Source organism: Heterodontus francisci, chromosome 1 (assembly GCF_036365525.1).
Source record: "Heterodontus francisci isolate sHetFra1 chromosome 1, sHetFra1.hap1, whole genome shotgun sequence".
Lineage (NCBI taxonomy): Eukaryota > Metazoa > Chordata > Chondrichthyes > Heterodontiformes > Heterodontidae > Heterodontus > Heterodontus francisci.
In genome coordinates this window covers 126,733,353-126,755,677 of record NC_090371.1, presented here as the reverse complement: position 1 = coordinate 126,755,677, position 22,325 = coordinate 126,733,353, and the positions used below count along the sequence as shown (strand labels likewise).

Sequence of the window (22,325 nt, the reverse complement as noted above, 5' to 3'; positions counted from 1 at the left end):
CTCTGTCCTGGGATTGCTGCAGTGTTCCAGTGAACATCAACGCAAGCTCGAGGAACAGCATCTCATCTACCGATTAGGCACACTACAGCCTGCCGGACTGAACATTGAGTTCAATAATTTCAGAGCATGACAGCCCCCCACTTTACTTTCATTTTTAGTCATTTTTAGTTATTTTTTCTTCCTTTTTTTTGCATTCCTTTTTACATTTTTTGCATTTATTTCATTTCATCTTAGTTTGTTCAGTTTGCTTACCCACTGTTTTTTTCAGGTTGTTTTTCTTCAGGTTTGCACTTGCTGATGTTCTATATTCAGTATATTCACACCTAATCTGTACTAATGCTTTGTCTTTCAAAACACCATTAACATATTGTTTGCCTTTGCTCTGTGACCTTTTGGTCAGCTATGTGGCCTGGTCCAATCTGCACCTTCTCCTTTGTTATCTCTTGCCCAACCCCCACCTCACTTGTTTATAATCTGTGGCTTTTCTAATATTTGTCAGTTCCGAAGAAGGGTCACTGACCCGAAACGTTAACTCTGCTTCTCTTTCCACAGATGCTGCCAGACCTGCTGAGTGAATCCAGCATTTCTTGTTTTTGTTTCAGATTTCCAGCATCCGCAGTATTTTGCTTTTATTATACTGTACCCCAAGATTTTTTTTAAAATCACAAAGTAATTAACCAGCCAAGAAACTGTGATCAAATCCTTTAATACTCCATTCTCCCAGTTTGAGTTATTTTTTCCCTATCCTTTTGGAGCTCCAGGTAAGAAGATAGCCGACATATTCCCAATCCTTATCCTGTCACTAGGAGGAATATGTGACTTGCTAATTCCCTGCCTTTCTTCTTCTCTCAAGGGAAAATCAGCTTGTTTAAGGAGGCCTAAGTGAGATTGGGAATACATGGGAGCCATGGCCACTGTCTGGCATTGTGCACTTGTATACAATATACCACATAGGCCCACTTTTTTCAAGTTAGAAAGGTAGTATAAATGTGAGAAAATATACTGTAATTAAACATTGACTTGAGCAAATATCACAGTGACTGGTGACATTCTCCAGCAGTGAGGTCATTGTTATTATGACAGAAGCCAATATTTTCACAAGATTCCAAATTAGCAATGAGTTAAATGGCCAGTTAATCTACTTTGCTGACGTGGGTTGAGAACCTCCCCACTCTTCTTTGTACAGAGCCATGGGATCTTTTGTAGCCACTTGAATAAGCAGTTGGGACCTCGGTTTACCATCTCATTCGAAAGAAGGCACCTCCAACAGTGCAGTGCTCCCTTGGTACTACATTGACATGTCAACCTAGATTGTATGTTCAAATCCTGCAGTGTGGTTTGAACCCATAATCTTTTGAATCACAAGTGATACCATGGAGCTAAATTGTCATTTGACTCTCAAAAGTCAATCTATGCTTGTTAAAAGTGAATCCAGAAAGAAGTTCTGCATGCAAAGGGTTGTGATGCACTGCTACAGAAAGCTACAGATGTCAAATCAATCTGGGTATCTAAAAGCGAAATCTAATTAGGAAGTAGATAAGCCACATGTTCCTCCAGTTAAATACCGAAGACCAAAGCCATCGTCTTTGACCCCCATTACAAACCCCATATCCTTGCCACTGAATCCATTCTCCTGCCTGATTCCTGCTTCAGATTAGATTAGATTAGATTAGAGATACAGCACTGAAACAGGCCCTTCGGCCCACCGAGTCTGTGCCGAACATCAACCACCCATTTATACTAATCCTACACTAATCCCATATTCCTACCAAACATCCCCACCTGTCCCTATCTTTCCCTACCACCTACCTATACTAGTGACAATTTATAATGGCCAATTTACCTATCAACCTGCAAGTCTTTTGGCTTGTGGGAGGAAACCGGAGCACCCGGAGAAAACCCACGCAGACACAGGGAGAACTTGCAAACTCCACACAGGCAGTACCCGGAATCGAACCCGGGTCCCTGGAGCTGTGAGGCTGCGGTGCTAACCACTGCGCCACTGTGCCGCCCTGGATTGAACCAGATTGCTTGCAATTTCAGCATTGCATTCAATCAATCCCAAACTAAACTTCCTAATCCATTACCTCTCCATCATAAAGATCAACTAATTGTACCTCCATACCACCACCCATCTTCATCCCTACCTCAACCCATCTGCAAGTGGAATCCTTATTTATGCCTTTTTTACCTCCAGACTCCTCCTTTGGCTGACTATGCATTTTTTGATTACACCCCTGAAGTGCTTGGAGACATTTTTCTACATTAAAGGTGCTACATAAATGCAAGTTGTCACTGTAAAGGTATTAGGAATATGGAGAAACGACAAGAGAATTGGGATTAAAAAGAACTCCGATGGCTGACAAAATGATGAAATAAGTTCATATGGTTCAATACCCCACTCATGTTCCGATGACATCTTCAATTTGTACAATGGACCTTTTGTTCTATTTTTGATTTGTTTAGTTTAAATTAATGCCTGAAATCCATGTTACAAACTTTTTGTTTTACTAAATATCAAAAAAGAAAAAAGAATGACTTTAAACAGTGATCTAAATTGTAATTGACTAATTCAAGTTTTATTAGAATCTGTTCCAGTCCGATCTACTGCTTCAAGACTAATAAAGTGCAACTTTGGTACAACGTTACAATGCCATTTTCCTTTTGTGGTACTTGGCTTGATGACCATGCCCTTGGTGCAATACAATATAAAAGAGGTGTGATTTTAGTTTGCCATCTTAAACTGCTACAGAAGTTTCTTACCTCTGCATCTTCCAGTTCGACATCTAAAAAATCAAAATCCTTTAACACTCCAAATTGCTGTTCACTATTAGCGTCCTCTACTGGTACTTCCTCTTCTCTGATTGGATCTTCAGTTGTGGAGATTAAACTTGTCTGTTGTTCTGCAATGTCTAGGTCTTCACTGGATGAAAATACAACCTAAAAAAGTGTTTTGCAATTATACACAGGCGTATCACTCATTTGCAAAAAACATGTTTCTACATGAAATATTTTTTCTAATCTTTAGGCCTCCTTGTGACACCCTCCATTGTCTGAGACTGGATACGTGACCAGCTCCTAAATCTATTACCTGGGTTCCAAGAAGTGTGTCACAGATTTCTTTCTTGCCCCAATTTACCTCTTCCTGCGGCTGGTAGAAGTTGTATTTCAAGTCTTAATGGCATTTTGATACATAGGCTTCATGAATGGGACTGAAGAGATTAATTGGAACTAAAAAAGGATTTATTTATATACTGCAGTAATAAAAAAGTAACATTAATTGGCTTCAGAATACACAAAACACTAGAGGAATACATACAAAAGGTAAGGAGGAAGTAATAAGGAATTTTAGCAGACTAAGGCAAATGTGGGAGAAAAAAGACAGGTTATAGCAACAGTAAAACTGGTAGATATGCAGCTAATTTCTTTTGTGCCAGAGATGAAGAAAATATGGAATGATTAGTTTTCCACATGCCAAGCTTGTAGATAAGCGGATGAAGGGGCCAGGGGAGAAGCCAGTTTTAGTGGTTGTCTACATAAGAATAAACGACATGAGGGAGGCAGCAGTCCAAAATTCCCAAAACCAAGTTTCTACACATTGCTTTCAAGTTCATGGATCCATATAGTCAAGTTTTCAGTGTCACTGCCAAGCTTTGCAAGGGGAAGCAAATTTGTGAGTAGAATCATAGGGGTGAAGAGAATGGCTGACTGGTTGGGGCAAGTTAATGGGTTTTGATTAATCACAGCTGGTATTGCTTCGGGGTAATCTTGGTTGGTTACAAAAGAGGGATGGCAACTAAAAAGGATAAGAACAAAGCCATAACTAATATACTGCAATAAAGAGTTTTTAATAGATATGGAAGAGGGAAGAGCTGTGATGTAACAATAGGGCATCAATGGAAACAAGGAGAAAATTTATGTGGGGTTGGCAACAGTCCTGAGTTTTACTGGGCACTGCAGTGATCCTATAGCATTGGAAGCTAGCAAACAGATCTCAAGTTTTAAAAGGGAAACAAATCAGTTCCAGGTATCTACAAACACGCTTCAATAATGGATAAAATAATTTAAACATGAGTAAGGAATTGGTTTGACGACTGTATTGGATAGTGGTAGTTTAATAATTAAACAATCAACATGATTTAGGAGAAAGGTCTTGCTTGGCAAACTCAACTCTTCAGCGAACATTACAAAAATTAGGGATAATGGGAATCCCTACCATTTGTCGTAGTTTATTTAGATTTCCAGAAGGCATATGACAAAGTCCTACATGAAACATTGCTAATTAAACTAACGCATGAGAATCCAGGGTAAAATGCAGGACAGTATTACAAATTTGGATTAAAAGAAATCTAGATAACAATAATTGTGATATGCATAGCATCATATTGTGGGAGATGGTGAATAGTGTATCGCAGAGATCAGTGCTCCTCTAGTATTTGTGTCCACATAAGACAACCTGGGATATAGAAAGCAGCAGTAAGTTTGTTAAATTTGTAAATGATATAAAAATAGGGAAGGCAGCAGGGATGGAGGATGCAATTGAAGTTTTGTATTTAGATTAGTTATGCAACTGAGTAGATAAAAGGCAATTTAAAACAGAAATTTAATACAGGCAAACGGAAACTTGTATTTATATAGTGCCTTTAACATAATATAATGTCCAAAGGCAATTCACAGGAGCGTTGTAACAGAAAATTTGACACCGAGACACAAATGGAGACATTAGGGCAGATGACCAAACGTTTGATCAAAGTGGTAGGCTTTAAGGAGGGTCTTAAAGGAGGAGAGAGAGGTAGAGAGATTTAGGGAAGGAATTCCAGAGTTTAGGGCCTTGGTAGCTGAACGTCTGGCCACCAATGATGGAACAATTAAAATTAGGAATGCTCAAGAGACCAGAATTAGAGGAGGGAAGATATCTGGGAGGGTTGTGGGGGTGTACAGACATAGGGCAGGGCAAGGTCATGGAGAGATTTGAAAACAAGGATAAAAGTTCTAAAATCAACATGGCTTAACTGGGAGCCAGTGTCAGTCAGGGGTGAGAGCTGAACAGGACTTGGTGTGAGTAAGGACATGGACAGCAGAGTTTTGGATGACCTCAAGTTTACAAAGGGTAGAATATGGGAGGCCAGCCAGGAGCGCATTGGAATCGTCATGTCTAGAGGTAACAAACCTGTGTTTTAGGGTTTCAGCAGCAGATGAGCTGGGGCAGGGTGAAGTTGAGCGATATTATGGAGATGGAGATAGGCAGTGTTAATATTGGCACATATGTGTGGTCAGGAGCTCAGCTTGTGTTCAAATATGGCGCCAAGGTTATGAACAGTTTGGTTCAGCCTCAGACAGTTGTCAGGGAGAAGGATGGAGTCAACAGTTAGGGAAAAGAGGTTGTGGCAGGGACCGAAGACGATGGCTTTGGTCTTCCCAATATTTAACTGGACGAAACTTCTACTTATATAGTAGTGGATGTCAGACAAGCAGTCTGATAATTTGGAGACAGTGGAGGAGTCCGGAGAGGTGGTTGCAGTAGAGCTGGGTGTCGGCAGCATACATGTGAAAACTGACACTGTTTTCAGATGATGTTGCTGATCAGCAGGGCTCAAATGAGAAACAGGATGGGCCCAAGAACAGATCCTTGGGGGAAACCAGTGGTACTGGTGCGGCAGCAGGAAGAGAAGCCATTGCAGGTGCTTCTCTGGCTACGATAAGATGGAGCTAAACGTTTGCAGTCCCATCCAGCTGGACGACGGTGGAGAGGTGTTGGAGGAGGATGGTGTGGTGAACTGTGCCAAAGGCTGCAGACAGGTCGAGAACAAGAAGGAGGGACAGTTTTCTTTTGTCAAAGTCACATAGAATGTAAAATGTGACTTTGGTAAGAGCCGTCTTGTTACTGTGACAGGGACAGGTGTCATGATCCTGTCTTTTTTTTTCTTTCTGTGGAAATATGTGGTGTGTCTTTAAGACAGCAAAGGATCAGTATGGTTTTAAGAACAAGTAGGCCTCAGGAGTTACCCAGAAAGTGCATTTTGGTGGCCGTTAGACACAACCATAGAGAGAGAGAACCAATCAGCTTCAAAGGATGCATCCTGGTTGCCTTGGATACAGCCACTCAGACTGAGCATCGAGAGATACATGTGTTACAATTTAATTTTGAACTGTCTTATAGTGGAAAAACAGCCTGTTCTAACGGAGAAACAGACAGACAGCTGCGTGTTAGCACCTGAAAGGAGCGCTCTCAGACCACTTAAACTGAAGGAAGAGAATTTAGTCTGTGACAATCTTTTATCCCTCAAAAATTCTGAAGCCAAATTGATTCATGAAAAAGTGTTTGCAAATTGTTAATTGTAGACATGCATTGCCGGAGAAGGAAAGCAACAATTTCAATTTCTGGATTAGAGTACGGACTGTTCTACTGTTGAAGAAACTTTTCTTCCCATCAGACGGCTGTCTTAAATCTGCAAGGACTCTAATTTTTTCTATTTTAAATGTTGCTTATACCTTCGTAGCGTTTAAGAATTTAGTTTTTCTAATTAAACAGTTAATTTGTTGATTTAAAGACACCTGGTTTGGTTAATAGATGGTACAATTTGGCTGGATCTCTCTTTAGTTTGCAAAGTTAAAATGATATGTTAGGCGATCTGTGGAGGGACAGGATTGAATTAACAGTGCGTTTCTCCCACCACAATCAGAATCGTATATTTTGATTGGGGGCTTTGAATGGAGTGGCCGGTTGTAACACAGGCACCTGACTGATCCCAATATGGATTTCCAAGCAAGATGAGCATGGATTTGGAAGATGACAAAGCATTCAAGGACTTTGGAGAGGAAAGGGAGGTTGGAGACGGGGCAGTAGCTTGCAATGACAGCGGTGTCAAGGGTTGTTCTTTTGAGCAGAGAGGGGATGACGGCAGATTTGAAGGAAGAGACACAGTATCTGAAGAGTGAGAACTGTTAACAAAATCAGCTAAAATGTGGACCAGGAAGGAAAGCTGAGTGGGCAGCAGTTTAATGGGAATAGGGTAGAGGGTGCAGGAGATGGATCTCCTGGACAAGATGAGCTGGAGGACGATGAGGGGAGATAGGAGAGAAACTAGAGAACAATGCGAGTTCTGAGCTAGGCCAGCAGGGAACTTTAGAGGAAATTTTGCCCGGTGGGCTAAGGTAAGGGATGGAAGTTGAAGAGGCAGCTGCTTGGATGGTCTCAATCTTAATGACAAAGCCGTCCACAAGCTCCTCACACTTTTTTTTACTCTTTCAGGGGATCAGAGGGTTGCTGGCAAGGCCAGCATTTGTTGCCCATACCCAATTGCCCTTGAGGTGGCGGTGAGCTGCCTTCTTGAACCGCTGCAGTCCGTCTGATGTAGGTACACCCACAGTGCTGTTAGGTAGGGAGTGCAAGGTTTTTGACCAAACAACAGTGAAGTAACGGTGATGTAGTTCCAAGTCAGGAAGGTATGCGACTTGAAGAGGGAACTTGCAGGCGGTGGTGTTCCCAAGCATCTGTTGCACTTGTCCTTCTAGGTGGTAGAGGTTGTGGGTTTGGAAGGTACTGTTGAAGGAGGCTTGGCAAGTTGCTGTAGTGCATCTTGTGTATGGTACACACTGCTGCCACTGCACGCCAGTGGTAGAGGGAGTGAACATTTAAGGTGGTGGATGGGGTGCTGATCAAGCAGTCTGCTTTGTCCTGGTTGGTGTCAAGCTTCTTGAGTGTTGTTGGAGCTGCAATCATCCAGGCAAGTGGAGAGTTTTCCATCGCATTCCTGACTTGTGCCTTGTAGCTGGTGGACAGGCTTTGGGGAGTTAGGTGGTAAGTTACTTGTCACAGAATTCCCAGTCTCTGACCTGCTCTTGACCAGATATATAAATACTGTGGCTGTAAGCTAAGTTTCTGGACAATGGTAACCCCCAGAATATTGATGGTAATTCCATTGAATGTCAAAGGGAGATGGTTAGATTCTCTCCTGTTGGAGATGGTCACTGCCTGGCACTTGTGGCACGAATGTTACTTGCCACTTACCAGCCCAAGCCTGAATGTTGTCCAGGTCTTGTATGGACACTGACTGCTTCAGTATCTGAGGAGTCGCAAATGGTACTGAATAATGTGCAATCAGTGAACGTCTCTACTTCTGACCTTACGAGAGAGGGAAGGTCATTTATGATGCAGCTGGGTTTAAGACACTACCCTGAGAAACTCCTGTAGTGATATCTTGGGGCTGAGATGTTTGGTCTTAAACAACCACAATCATCTTCCTTTGTGCCAAGTATGCCTCCAGCCAGAAGAGTTTTCCCTTGATTCTCATTGACTTCAATTTTACTAGGGCTCGTTGATGTCACACTCTGTTAAATGCTACCTTGACGTCAAGGGCAATCACTCTCGCCTCACCTCTTGTGTTCAGCTCTTTTGTCCATGTTTGGACTAAGGCTATAATGAGATCTGGAGCTGAGTGGCTTTGGAGGAACCCAAATTGAGCATCAGTGAGCAGGTTATTGCTGTGTAAGTGCTGCTTGATAGCCCTGTCGATGACACCTTCCATCACTTTGCTGATGATCCAGAGTAGACTGATGGGGAGGTAACTGGCCAGCTTGGATTTGTCCTGCATTTTGTGCACAGGACATACCTGGGCAATTTTCTATAACCTATGACAAAATGGGATATGCAATCGCACTATACAATACAGGGGCACTCCATCCTTTGGAAGACCCATGTAATATAAAATTGCGATATTAAAAAGATTTAATGGAAAGGGGGATGGATTATAGCCATTCATGATTTATGACAATGTTCCCCTGCCCGCCCACCCGATGAGGCTGCCAGACTCCAGAGGGAGACAGTCATAAGCTGGTTAAGGTCAGACCTCCGAGAAGAAGAAAGTTTTCTGATCACACTGCTGTCTGTAACTGGTCCTATGTATAACACTTGTAGCATGTTTATAAACCAAAATTTGTACCTTTGGTTTGAAAGGGGTGGGGGTGGGGGGGGAGGAAGGAGGGCAGACTGAGGAGAGGAGGGGAGGGAAAGAAATCAAGAAAGGAGGAAAAAAGTAAATCAGAACTACATTGTTATTCAATATGTAATGTCAGGACTTGGCCAGCTCGGTCAGTAGTGGTGTACCGAGCGACTCTTGGTGATGGGTATGGAAGTCCCCCACTCAGAGTACATTCTGTGCCCTTGCTACCCTCAGTGCTTCTTCCAAGTGGTGTTCAACATGGAGGAGTACTGATTCATCAGTTGAGAGAGGGCGATAGATGGTAATCAGTAGGAGGTTTCCTTGCCCATATTTGACCTGATGCCATGAGACTTCATGGGTTCCAGAGACAATGTTGAGAACTCCCTGGGGAACACCCCCTGACTGTATACCACTGTGTTGCCACCTCTGGTGGGTGGTAAAGGAGGAGACTGCGACATTGTAAGGTATGATTCGATGAGGATGACTATGTCAGGCTGTTCCTTGACTAGTCTTTGAGTCAGTTCTCCCAATTTTGGCACAAGTCTCCAGATGTTGGTATAAGGACTTTGCAAGGTCGATTGGGTAGGGTGTGCTGTTGTTTCCAGTGCCTAGGTCGATGCCAGGTCATTTACCTGGTTTTATTCTTTTTTTACTTTTCTTTAGCAGTTTGGTACAACTGAGTGGCTTGCTAGGCCGTTTCAGAGGGCAGTTAAGAGTCTACAACATTGCTGTGGGTCTGGGGTCAAATGCAGGCCAGACGCAGTAAGGATGGCAGATTTCCTTCCATATGGATGGATTTTCCTTCCGGATGGATTTTTACACTAATCCAGTAGTTTCATGGTTACCACTACTAAGACTAGCTATTAATTCTGGATTTGTAATTAACTGAATTTAAATTCCACTAGCTGCCATGGTGGGATTTGAACTTGTGTCCCCACAGCATTCGTCAGGGCCTCTGGATTACTAGGCCTGTAACATCACCACTACACCGCCAGGAAGACCCATGTAATATAAAATTGCGATATTAAAAAGGTTTAGTGGAAAGGAGGATGGATTATAACCATTCATGATAATAGAAAGGAAGCTGTGGATTATCTTTGCATTCCAGGTGATCCTGGAATAATAAGCAATATTAGCAGACGAGAGTAGGACCCAACAGTGCTTTGTGTGGTCCAGCCAGATCTTACGGTGAAAAGCTAAATAGTTGTCCACTGTATTGTTCAAGTCTGCATCCCTTATATTTAAAGAAACGGAGATGTAAAGGCCATACTGGGGGAAAGCCTAGGTCAGAGAGAGTAATAGTTTTAGTGGGCACTATGGCACCAAAGGTGGAGGTTAGGGTGCAGTTGAGCAAATTAGTAGCTGCAGAAATATTGTAGTGAGTGGATAGCTAAAAGCCAGATAGTTGGGATTTGGACAGTTGAAAGCGAATTGGGAGATTGTGTTTTTCCATGGGTGGGCGCAGAAGGAAGTAGGGTTGAGACAGGGAAGAGGGGATGTGGGTGAAGATTGATACAAGGAAATGACCAGAAGTGGCCTTAACTGTGATTGATACGATGGGAGTAGCGACGTCATGTGGAATGGCAATGTAAAGGGAATGGCCGTGAATATGGGTTGGAGTTTATATGGAGGGACAGATTAAGGGAAAAGAGGGCAGTAAACTCAGGAGAGAGAGAATGATGAGCTGAGATGCAGGTTGAAATCATCGAGGATGAGAAGTTGCTTGGTGCAGAAGTGGGAAGGAGAACAGTGAAGATAGCTCAATGAGAAAAAACACAAAATATTGCATACTGGAAGAAAGAATGAGTAGCATAAGTATACAGAATTAGCACAGGGATACTTCAAAAGTGATCTAGTAATGATAATAGGCATCATCAAGATAATGATGAAAAATAATTTAGAAAGCAGAAGCTTTGGGATACATAACCAGAACAATATAGTCTACAGAGGTTAGACTGAAGCTCTATGATACACTGATCAAAGTGTACATGAATAATGTGTGCAATTACACATATGGGGAGATAGTGACGTATTGGTAATGCCACTGAACTAGTAATCCAGAGGCCCAAGCTAATGCCCTGGGGACACAGGTTAAAATTCCACCATGGCAGCTGGTGGAATTTAAACTCAATTAATTAATAAAAACCTGGAATTGAAAGCTAGTCTCAGTAATGATGCCATGCAACTATCATTGATTGTCGTAAAAACCCATCTGGTTCAATAATATCCTTTAGGGAAGGAAATCTGCTGTCTTTACCTGGTCTGGCCTACATCTGACTCCAGACCCACACAATGTGATTGATTGACTCTTAACTGCCCTCTGAAATGGCCTAGCAAGCCACTCAGTTGTCAAGGACAATTAGGGATGGGTAAAAATGTTGGCCTTGCCAGCAACGCCCACATCCCATAAAAGAATGAAGAAAAAAAAAGAAAAAATTCTGGTTAGCAGTCTTTAAAAGAGGCAATATAGATTTATACAGCACAGAAGGCAGTATTCGGCCCACTGTGCCTGCGTTAGCTCTTTGAAAGCATTACTCATTCCCACTCCCTAATCTTTTCCCTACAACCCTGCAAAGTAGTCCTCTTCACCCCACAGCATACTTCTCTCCAGTCAGAAAAACATCTGCCTCCTATCACTTAGTCAATTATGTACCCGAGTTACCACTGTCCCTTTAATACCACGTGCTTTTATTTTCCAACTATGTCTGTTATGTAGTACTTTATTAAATGCCTTCTGAAAGTCCATATATACATGTACTGCATTATCTTCATCAACTTTGTCTGTTACTGCATCAGAGAACTCAATCTGGTTAGTTAGACATGATTTGCCTTTAAACAAGTCCATGCTAGCTGTCCCTTATTACTCATGCTTCTCCAAATGAGAATTCATTTGTACTTGATATTTTTCTCTAGTTTTTCCACCACTGATGATACAAAGTATTCATTCAGTACCTATTATGTCCTCTGCCTCCATAAGACCATTTCTGTAACTACTTTTAACGTAATTATCTTATGATCACTATTACCCAGATGTTCTCCCATTGATACACACTCCGAGACTAGGTCCAGCATTGCTTCCTTCCTTGATCAGCTAAAAACATACTGATTAAGGAAGTTCACCTGTGCACATTTTAGAAATTCTTCACCCTCTGTGTCCTTTACACTGTTTTCCCCCAGTCTGTATTAGGATAATTGAAGTCCCCTACTATTACAGCTCTATTATTTTAAAATTTCTCTGGAACTTGCCTGCAGATTTGCTCTCCTACCTCATTCTCACTATTTGGAGGTCTATAGTTCACAGTCAGCAATGTAAGAGTCTCTTAGAACTGCAATATAATCCTTGATCAATACTGCCTCCTTCCTTATCCCTTGCGATTAAATTGTCACCAGGAATATTTGCTTCCCATTCCTGCCCATGTTTAACTGAGGTCTCTGTTATAGGCACTACATCATAACCGTGTGACTACCTGTGTTTTCAGCTCATCCTTATTTTTAATACTACTCGTATTAACACACATGCATTCCAACACCATGCTAGTTGGCTTTGCTTTTTTTCCTCTATCTAATTCCTGCTTTTTCTAAACTATTCTTTATTCTGTTGCTGTTTGTACCTCCACGGCACTGCTTAGCTTGATTCCACTTGTACCAGTTGTAACACAGCCAATATGTCATCTGCATTTTGTCCTCCTCCTTTACATAGACATTGGGTGTGCTCCAAGGCTCAATACTTGGCCCTCTTCTTCTCATTGCCTAATAATAATGTCATCAAAGGGCAAGTCACCTTTCACATGTATGCTGATAACTAGCTTTACCTCTCCAGACACTGTGGGCATTTGTGTCCTCTGACTGTTTAGCTGACAAGTCCTCAATGTGCAAGAATTTAATCAGCTGAACATTTGCAAGACCAAAAACTTCTTGATTGGTTACTGCCTAAAACACTGTGCCTCAGCACTCAAAATCCTCTCTATCTCTACCAGCTCCCTCAGACTGAGTATAGAAGTATACAGTCTTGATGTTGAAATTCCAGTGGTAATTGGATGCTAGGTTGTATGAATTAAACATACTGGAGGGATAAAACAATGGGGAGAGTCTGTTCTTGTCCTTGTTTTCTCCTTAGGTCCTTATGAATAAAATGGTTACTCAGCTTCCACCAAGGACAGAAGATACCATTTTTTAAAGAGCTATTGAAAAGCTATGTTCAAACAAAGAAGGTTTTATTTAAAAACATTGTACAGTAGTGAGAGTTAGAAACATACTTTAGACAGAATGAAAACGTGTAACTTACTGATGGGTTCTTTGGGAGACCAACTTCTTGGCCACAAAGTGAGAGTACATTCATTAATTTCTCTCTTGTCCTCCTCTAAAATAAAACACACAAATGTTTCAAAAGAATACAAAAGTTAAAAGATTCAAAACATTTTTAAAAACTTATTATATCAAGCTAAAATACCACTAGCTTTGAATGTGATCAGATTACATTTTGAATATGAACAGGCTACTTCACTGCTTTGTATTTTAATTTTTATGCATATATTTCTGCTAAGAAAGCAAAGTTTGAGTCAGAGTGTCACCTCTTCTAAAAATAACCTTACATCTATTGTCAGACCATCATGGTTCTATTGTACTGATAATGCTGCACAGCAATATCCATTACCAAAGGCTCGCTCAGTGTACAGTAATAAAATAACTATTGGTTACGTGATTGGAAACATGGGGGCCAAGAGAAAGAAAACTGTTGAATACATCACATAAAATAATGGATCGTCAGGTGATAAACAGCAAATCTTCTTTGAAGCGTCTTGGGATATTTTTCTACATTAAAGGTGCTATATGCATGCACCATTATTGTAGTATTTGTATGGCCCAACCAATTTGGAACAACATGTAAATCTGTACTTCATAGCTTTGACTTATTTTTAATAACTTTTGGTGTATTTATGTGTTCATCAAGGAGTGCAAGACCTAGGAAATGTCATTTTATCCAGCGCAGACATCTAGTGCCAGCATCAAACAACACTAGATAAGTTATAGCTTAAGTTAAATACGGAGTAAAGTTCTCTCTTCTCTGTTCCAATATCTACATCACAAGCTCTGAAGAGCACCCCCTACTGGACAAGCATGACTTTCCATTTTCCACATCAGCTTTGAGTAAGATTACAATTGGTGCTGAATTACAATGCAATAACTGCAGCCGAAGTCTTCACTATACTGGGACAAGTAACTGGGAACATAGAACAGTAGGAGGCCATTCGACCCTGCTCTACCATTCGATAAAATCATGGCTAATCTGGTTGCGGTCTTAACTCCACTTCCCTGTCTGCCCCCCCATAACCCTCGACTCTCTTGTCTATCAAAAATCTATCTAACTCAGCCTTTGAATATATTCAATGACCCAGCCTCTACTGTTTTCTGGAGAACAGAATTCCATAGACTAATGACCCTCAGAGAAAAAATATCTCTTCATCTCAGTCTTAAAAGGGAGACCTCTTATTTTTAATAAAAGCAATATACTGCAGATGCTGTAAATCTGAAATAAACACAAAGTGCTGGAAATACTCAGCAGGTCTGGCAGCATCTGTGGGGAGAGAAACAGAGTTAACGTTTCAGGCCTGTGACCTTTCATCAGAAAAGCCAACTCTCAGACACTTTTTCCTACCTCCCCCCCACCCCCACCCCCGGAGCATGACCCTACCACCAAACATCAAGTCTCTACCTCCAGGATTGTCACTGACCTCATCTCCTCTGTAGATCTTCCCTCTACAGCTTCCCACCTCATAGTCCCGCAACCCCAGACAGCCTGCTTCTACCTCCTTCCCAAAATCCACAAACAGACTTGTCCTGGTAGACCCATTGTTCAGCCTGTTTCTGTCCCACTGAACTGATTTCTTCCTATCTCAACTCTATTTTTTCCTCCCTTGGTCCAGTCTCTTCCCACCTACATCCGTGACTCTTCTGACACCCGACGTCATTTCGACAATTTCCAGTGTCCTGGCCCTCATCACCTTCTCTTCAATCTCTCTATACCTCCATCCCCCACCAGGATTCTGCTTCATCCTTGAACAGAGGTCCAACCAGTCCCCAACTACCACCTGGCTGAACTTGTTCTCACATTGAACAACCTCCCCTTCCTCCAAATATAAAGTATTGCTATGGGTACCCGCATGGGTCCTAGTTATGCCTGTATTTTTGTGGGGTATGTCGAACATTCCTCATTCCAGTCCTACTCAGGCCTCCTCCCCCAACTCTTTTTCCGGTACACTGATGACTGTATCAGTGCCGTTTCCTGCTCTCACCTCTTATTTTTAAACTGTGTCCCCTAGTTCTAGTCTCTCCCACAAGAGGAATAATCTTTCTGGTATCAACCCTATCAAGTCCCTTCAGGATCCGGAAAATCTAACATAATTTTTAATGCACTAGATTTGGGTAAGTATGATCTATCCAGATGAACTGAGCCTAGTTTGGGTGGAGTTCACTGTACCTGGGATAGCTGTGGCCTTTTCCAGCTGACAGGTACCAAGGCATTTGAGTTGGACCCTGAAGATGTAGAAGAAGTACTTCGAGTGACGGCAATGACTTTCGGCTTTCCATTTCGGCATGCAGCACTGTGTTGGTCACCATACTTCTGTCCTATAATTGGCGTCTATTAAAATCAAAATGGCATTAAAATAAAATGAGCACAGTATACTTACAGAATTGGTTCTGGTGAGCTTTCTGTGCTGTACACCTAATACAAACTTTCACATTCCCAAGGTAAGCTCTGTAACAGTAGACCAGTGGAACACAAGGGCAAAAACTTCATCCAGATTTTTCAGTACTAACACAGGTGTGTGCTATAAATCTGATACCATACTACACAGAACAGAAAATTGCAAAAAATAAAAAAAACTTAATTGGTCTTTGTTAGGACACTGACTAGGAGGATCACTGTTAATAAATTTACCTTCAATAAGCATCATTATTTTAAGGCCCATGAACAGCATTTAACCTACCTCAGAGATGTCAAAATGGAAATCTAGAGTCTTTCCAGGCAATTCTTTTGAAGCATTGTTCCAAATTTTTGTGAATGAAATTTCAGGAGATGTCGAGGAATCCCCTCCATAATTTGATCTGTGTACTTCATCCGGCACAACAAGGCTAGCTGAACGAGATACCACCAATTTCAGAATGTTAAGTGCTTCCTTCCAGTATGGGCTCTAAATAAGATAAATAAAACAATGATTGCACTGCTAGACCTAGAAAGCTTATTTATATTGAATAAGCTGCCATTGGACTATTGCAAAATATGCTGAGATCTGATTACAACCCACGAATTAAATGTGACAAAATTGTAATCCAAGGAATGTATGAGCGAGTTAGTTTTGCGACTTCAAGGCCCCAGTGGGGTTAAAAGAACAGACTTACATTGGTACAAAAGCAAAATACTACAATTACGGATGGGCAATAAATGCTGGCCTTGCCAGTGACAACTATCTCCCATGAGCAAATAAAACACTGGCTAGGGTTGTTTTCTTTAAACAACACTATTCTAAAACGAGCTGATAGGAGGTACAATGAATTATTTGGGAGTAACTTGTCCTCTGATTCTCCAGGGAAAACAACCTCATGTCTCTGCACCCAGCACGACTCCAAATTGAGGAATCACGGGCATGAAGTTGTTCTCATCACTTCATGAACCATATCTCATGTTCCAAAATGATAAGCCAACCACCCGCCAATGCCATAGTTCTAAAAATCAAATACTCCCACAAATCTCTGTGCAGGTTTTTATTTTGCTCTTGTTACTGCAATAATGAGCCGCAATGAATGTATCTACAAATGTGGTCAAATGCTAAAACTAGCTCGTCTTTCCTCTTCTCTTATTTAAAATGGAATCTTTTTTCTAAATTGGTGATTTTATATTTTATCTTGCTGAATAACTAAAACTCAAACAAACCACACACAAAATGTAAATCAACTAGTTAAATTATTCTAATTAAGACCAGACCAAGATAAATACTTTGTGAATGGCTCTATTTCTTTATTTAAAATGTTAGAAAGTAGAATCATAGAAAGCTTACAGCACAGAAAGAGGCCACTCGACTCATCGCGCCTGTGCCGGCTGGAAAAAAAAGTGCCACCCAGCCGAATCACACTTTCCAGCATTTGGTCCGTCGCCCTGCAGATTACAGCACTTCAGGTGCACATTCAGGTGCCTTTTAAATGAGATGATGTTTTCTGCCTCTACCACCCTTTCAGGCAGTGAGTTCCTGACACCCCCACCACCCCCACCCTAGGGGTGAAATTTTTTTTCCTCATCTCCCCTCTAATCCTTCTACCAATCACTTAAATCTATGCCCCCTAGTCACTGACCCCTCTACTAAGGCAAATAGGCCATTCCCATCCACTCTGTCTAGGTCCCTCACAAATTTTGTACATCTCAATCAATTCTCCCCTCAGCCTCCTCTGTTCCAAGGAGAACAACCCCCACCTATCCAATCTTTCCTCATAGCTGCAATTTTCCAGTCCTGGCAACATCCTCGTAAATCTCCTCTGTACCCTCTTTAGTGCAATTACATACATCCTTTCTGTAATGAGTTGAATTGAAATCATCCCGAGGCAACAAACCTACATTGTGAAAAAGCACTATACTTAAAAAGCAGTTGTCTTGATTCATTTTCTGGATATTTTAATCTGCTGTGATTTAGACATTCATCGGATGGAAATGTTTTATGATATGGCACAGATTTATTTGAAATGCAAGAACTTGTGTCTCAATTTTGGAGGTTTCTTTAAACTAGAAGATGGCACAAAAGGCTAAATTATCCCACGTGTGAACTATCAACTATAACGTCCACATAAAGTTATAATGTAATAAAGTACACATTTGTTTTGAGTTGCTTTATAAATACAGTTTTCACAGGAAACATGACTTAAAATCAAGCTAAATGTGCCCATTTTCTCAAACCATTTTTTTCTGAATACAAATATTCAACACAAATGAAGTTAAGATGTGGTTTAAAGCTAGAATTTAAATATTCTCAGAAAGACTGGCAATTTTATGCAGTTTCTCCACAATGGTAACTAACTCACTCTGAGGAACTGAGATGTGCATAAATTGTGCTATTTTAATTCTTTGCCCCATTCTCACTCTGATCTCTCTGTCCTCAGCCTCCAACACTGTTCCAATGGAGCTCAGCGCAAGCTTAAAGAGCAGCACCTCATCTTTCAATTAGGTACTGTGCAGCCTTCCAGACTCAACATTGAGTTCAACAATTTCCGATCATTTTTGGTTTTTATTTAAGATTTCTAGCATCTGCAGTATCGATTGTGGGGTTTGGTTTCTATCCTACATTACAAAATGCTCTATTGTTGCAAGATGCTTCCCCCACATATCAGGCCAACCTATAATGGTGATTTAAGTGACTGAATCTCTAGTTACAATGTGAAAGTTTTTAACATTCTGACTGTAATCATGAATTTGTGTGGCAAAGGTACAGTTTGATACTGCAGAGATATTTTGTTGGTAAAACAGCCTGTGTAAATAAATCAAAATATTCATTTTTCATATACTTCAGTAGTTTTGCGCTCTTATGCGCCCATCATAAAATAGTAGATTATGAAGCAAGAACTTGAACAATTATAATTCGCTCCAGGTAGTTATACTATACCTAACAAAAGACATAACCTTTAGCACAAGATTGTTTCATTATGACTCACCTGCACATATTTCCCAATGATCTTCATGATCTCCAAATTGAACTGTTTTACTGGAGCTCCAGATAGGTCAATATGACTCAGAAGGCTATAGATAATTTGTAGTAATGACTGCTGCATACTAGTTAGGCCCTTTTCTAATAGCTGTGGGAAAAATGCATATAGAGGTAATACCTTTACAGCCATTTCTGTGTACAACTATGCACTAAAATAATCATAGCAGCATTTTTAAAAATCGATTTTAATTAATTGCTATCAACACTAAATGTGAGCAGAGCTGATGTCACATACCTCAGCTTGACATAGCAAGTTGTGGCTTGCTAAATTCTGCCTTCATACATTTTGACCCTAAAAGTTTGAGAAAATATATTGGATCTCCTATAGTTTTGCTCACAGCTAGTCATGGCAAAACAAATTTCCCTCAGAGTGCGGCACAGATATAGTTACAGGGATTGGCAGAATCTGGAGTTCATGATGCTTCATCCAGTGGTAATGATGTGCGGTTGTCGGTGTAACTGTGTCACACAGAATGGTGATCAAATAAGGTGTGTAAGACATGTGTAGCAAATTTAACATGTTACAGACATCCAACATTTTAAAAGTCCAATACAGCAGGACACCAAATCAGGGATGTATAAAGGTAAGTAGATTGAATTAAAAGACAAGATTTTCATTTTCCCACTAAAGGAGATATAAATGCAGTGATTCAGCCATTGTGGTGGAAGTTTCGTTCACCAAGAACATGTGATCTGAAGGAAGTTGATAAATAGAGAACAAAATCATCAGCAAAAGGGTGGGATAGTGTTGGATGTTAAATGGAGAAAGTAATTGATAAGAGGAGACCCTGGGATAAAGGGATGAGGTCTGGGAACCTGTCAATTGACAGAAAAAGAGTGACATGAAGAATCCTCAGGTAAAGAAATCTTAGTTCTTAACCAATGCCAGCCAACAATAATTTAAAAAAATGTTTAGTATTTCTTCCACCCAGTTATCCTCTACAAACCAACGTTATCAATTAAGTAGACAAACGATAAGAAAAATTACCTCAGCTAAGTAAGTAACCAGGTTAAAGGTGATATCTGAGAACGCATCATGGAGGTACCTGCAAACCACATTAATCCAATTTGCACTGTCTCGTGAATAACTGTGTGTGCTGTAAAGGCTCATCATGTGAGCCAAGTTGGAGAGTGTGGCTGTCTTTTCTTCTGCACAGACCTAAGGTGAAAATAATACAACATTCAACTACAAAAACACTACAGGCATTAACTTACATTGTTGCTTGGAAACTTTGGTTATCTGAATACAATGCCTTAATATCATTTCAGCTTAGCTTTCTTTGTAGTACCAATATGACAGAGATGAAATATTTCTTTAAAATAGAATGATAGAAAGTTTAAGGCACAGAAAGAGGCCACTTGCATTGTGCCCACGCCGGATGAAAAAAGTGCCACCCAGCTTAATCACAGTTTCCAGCATTTGGTCTGTAGCCCTGAAAGTTATGGCACTAAATGAGATGAGGTTTTCTGCCTCGAGCACCCTTTCAGGCAGTGAATTCCAGACCCCCAACTAAAGGCCGGCTACCCAACCCGAACCCAACGACATGTGTTGGGTTCGGGTCGGGTCGCACTTCCGGATCCGGCATTCAGGCTTGGGTCGGGACAATGTTGGACACGCTCTACCTCAGGTAAGTGGCTCCAATGTTAATTTAATTTTTGGACTAGAAAGGTGGTTTTGTTACAGTTATTTTAAGCTTGTGCAGATCAGCAACAAAGTGAAAAATGGAAGGTAAGTTAACTAATGGTCGGGTCGGGTCAGGTTAATTGGGCATGGGAAAAAAATGGAAGGACTCGGGCAGGGTTGGATGTGGTTCTATTGGGCTCGGGTCGGGTTTTTTTTTTTTTTTGCAGACCTGAGCAGGCCTTTACCCCCAACACCCTCTGGGTAAAAAAAATTTCCTCATCTCCCCTCTAATCTTTCTACCAAACACTTTATATCTATGCCCTCTAGTCACTGACATTTCTGTTAAGGTAAGTAGGCCCTTCCCATCCACTCTATCCAGGCCCCTCACAATTTTGTACATCTCAATCAAATCTCCCCTCAGCCTTTTCTGTTCCAAGGATAACAACCCCAGCCTATCCAATCTTTCCTTATAGCTGCAATTTTCCAGTCCTGGCAACATCCTCGTAAATCTCCTCTGTACCCTCTCTAGTACAATTATATCCTTTCTGTAATGAGGTGACCAGAACTGCACACAGTGCACAAGTTGTGGCCTAACTAAAATCTTGTTGTAACACTTCTGCTTTAATACTAGAGTACTTGACTTCCGAACGAGCACTCTGAGTTTGAAGAAAAATAAAATTAAAATAAAATGTATTCATTAAGATTTAGGTTTCATTTCCACACAATACACGTGTTAGTTTTTTTTAACCACTCTTCAGCCATCCTATTTATTACGACAGAATATACTTCAACACTGGCACTCCATTTACCACCTTAAACATTCATTCGCTCCATCACCACCAATTAGTGACCATAAAGGGGATTTACGCATGGAGGCAGACAGCATAACTGAGGTATTAAATGAATACTTTGCATCTGTCTTTACCAAGAAGATGCAACCGAGGCAATGGTGAAAGAGGAGGTAATTCAGACACTAGAAAGGTTTAAAATTGATGAGAAGATATTAGATAGACTGTCTGTATTTAAAGTGGATAAAGCACCAGGACCAGATGAGATGCATCCAAGGATACGAAGGCAAGTGAGGGTAAGAATCGCAGAAGCACAGGCCATAATTTTTCAGTCTTTCTTAGACTCGGGGGTGGTGCTAGAAGACTGGAGAATTGCAAACATTACACCCTTGTTCAAAAAAGGGTGTAAAGATAAGCCCAGCAACTACAGGCCAGTCAGTTTAACTTCGGTGGTGAGGAAACCTCTAGAATTAATAATTCGGGACAAAACTTACCTTCCGGGAGAGCAGTGGAGTCCAGACGTGCCGGAGTTTGAAAACAAAGTGAGCAGTGATGTCACAGGAAAGGTACAAGGTGATTGGTTGGTGAGTAACTGCTGTTAGGGAAGAACGCTAAATAGCTGGGTAAATAATTAAAAGTAAGGAGAAAGGTCTACAGTTTTTTTTAAAATATAGTAGGTAGTGTTTTTTTTAGGGAATCAAGGTCCCTAGTGTAAATAATCTAATTTTTGTGTAATTTAAGGGGATAAATTAAGGGTAAGTCATGGTAGGGCAGCTCGGGAACGTGGAATGCTCCTCCTGTGCAATATGGGAAGTCAGATACACTTCCAGTGTCCAGGGCGAACACGTGTGCAGGAAGTGTCTCCAGGTGCAGCTACTCGAAATCCGAGTTTGGATCTGGAGCGCTGGAGACACTGTGGAGCATCCGCGAGGCTGAAATCATTGTGGATAGCACATACAGGGAGGTGGTCACACCGCAGATAAAGACTGCTCAGACAGAAAGGGAATGAGTGACCGCCAGGCAGAGTAGAAGAACTCGGCAGGTAGTGCAGGAGTCGCCTGGGTCCATCTCCCTTTCTAACAGACTTTCTGCTTTGAATACTGTTGGGGGAGATAGCTTCTCAGGGGAATGTAGCAAGAGCCAAGCCTGTGGCACCACGGGTGGCTCAGCTGCACAGGAGGGGAGGAAAAGGAGTGTAAGAGCTATTGCGACAGGGGATTCT

The 22,325-nt window shown here is 41.2% G+C and overlaps 1 protein-coding gene across 12 annotated transcripts in view; it reads right to left on the bottom strand.

The window, feature by feature from the left end:
• fryl (furry homolog, like) overlaps positions 1-22,325 on the bottom strand; it is a 655,772-nt gene that overhangs the window by 100,277 nt on the left and 533,170 nt on the right. For all 12 annotated transcript variants that reach the window (XM_068035582.1, XM_068035639.1, XM_068035630.1 and 9 more), the window contains 6 exons: positions 19,680-19,850; positions 18,639-18,779; positions 15,932-16,135; positions 15,421-15,582; positions 13,228-13,302; positions 2,764-2,940 (listed from right to left, as the gene is read on the bottom strand). In XM_068035582.1, the coding sequence (XP_067891683.1) occupies positions 2,764-2,940; positions 13,228-13,302; positions 15,421-15,582; positions 15,932-16,135; positions 18,639-18,779; positions 19,680-19,850 (930 nt within the window). The remainder of the gene's footprint in view (positions 1-2,763; positions 2,941-13,227; positions 13,303-15,420; positions 15,583-15,931; positions 16,136-18,638; positions 18,780-19,679; positions 19,851-22,325) is intronic.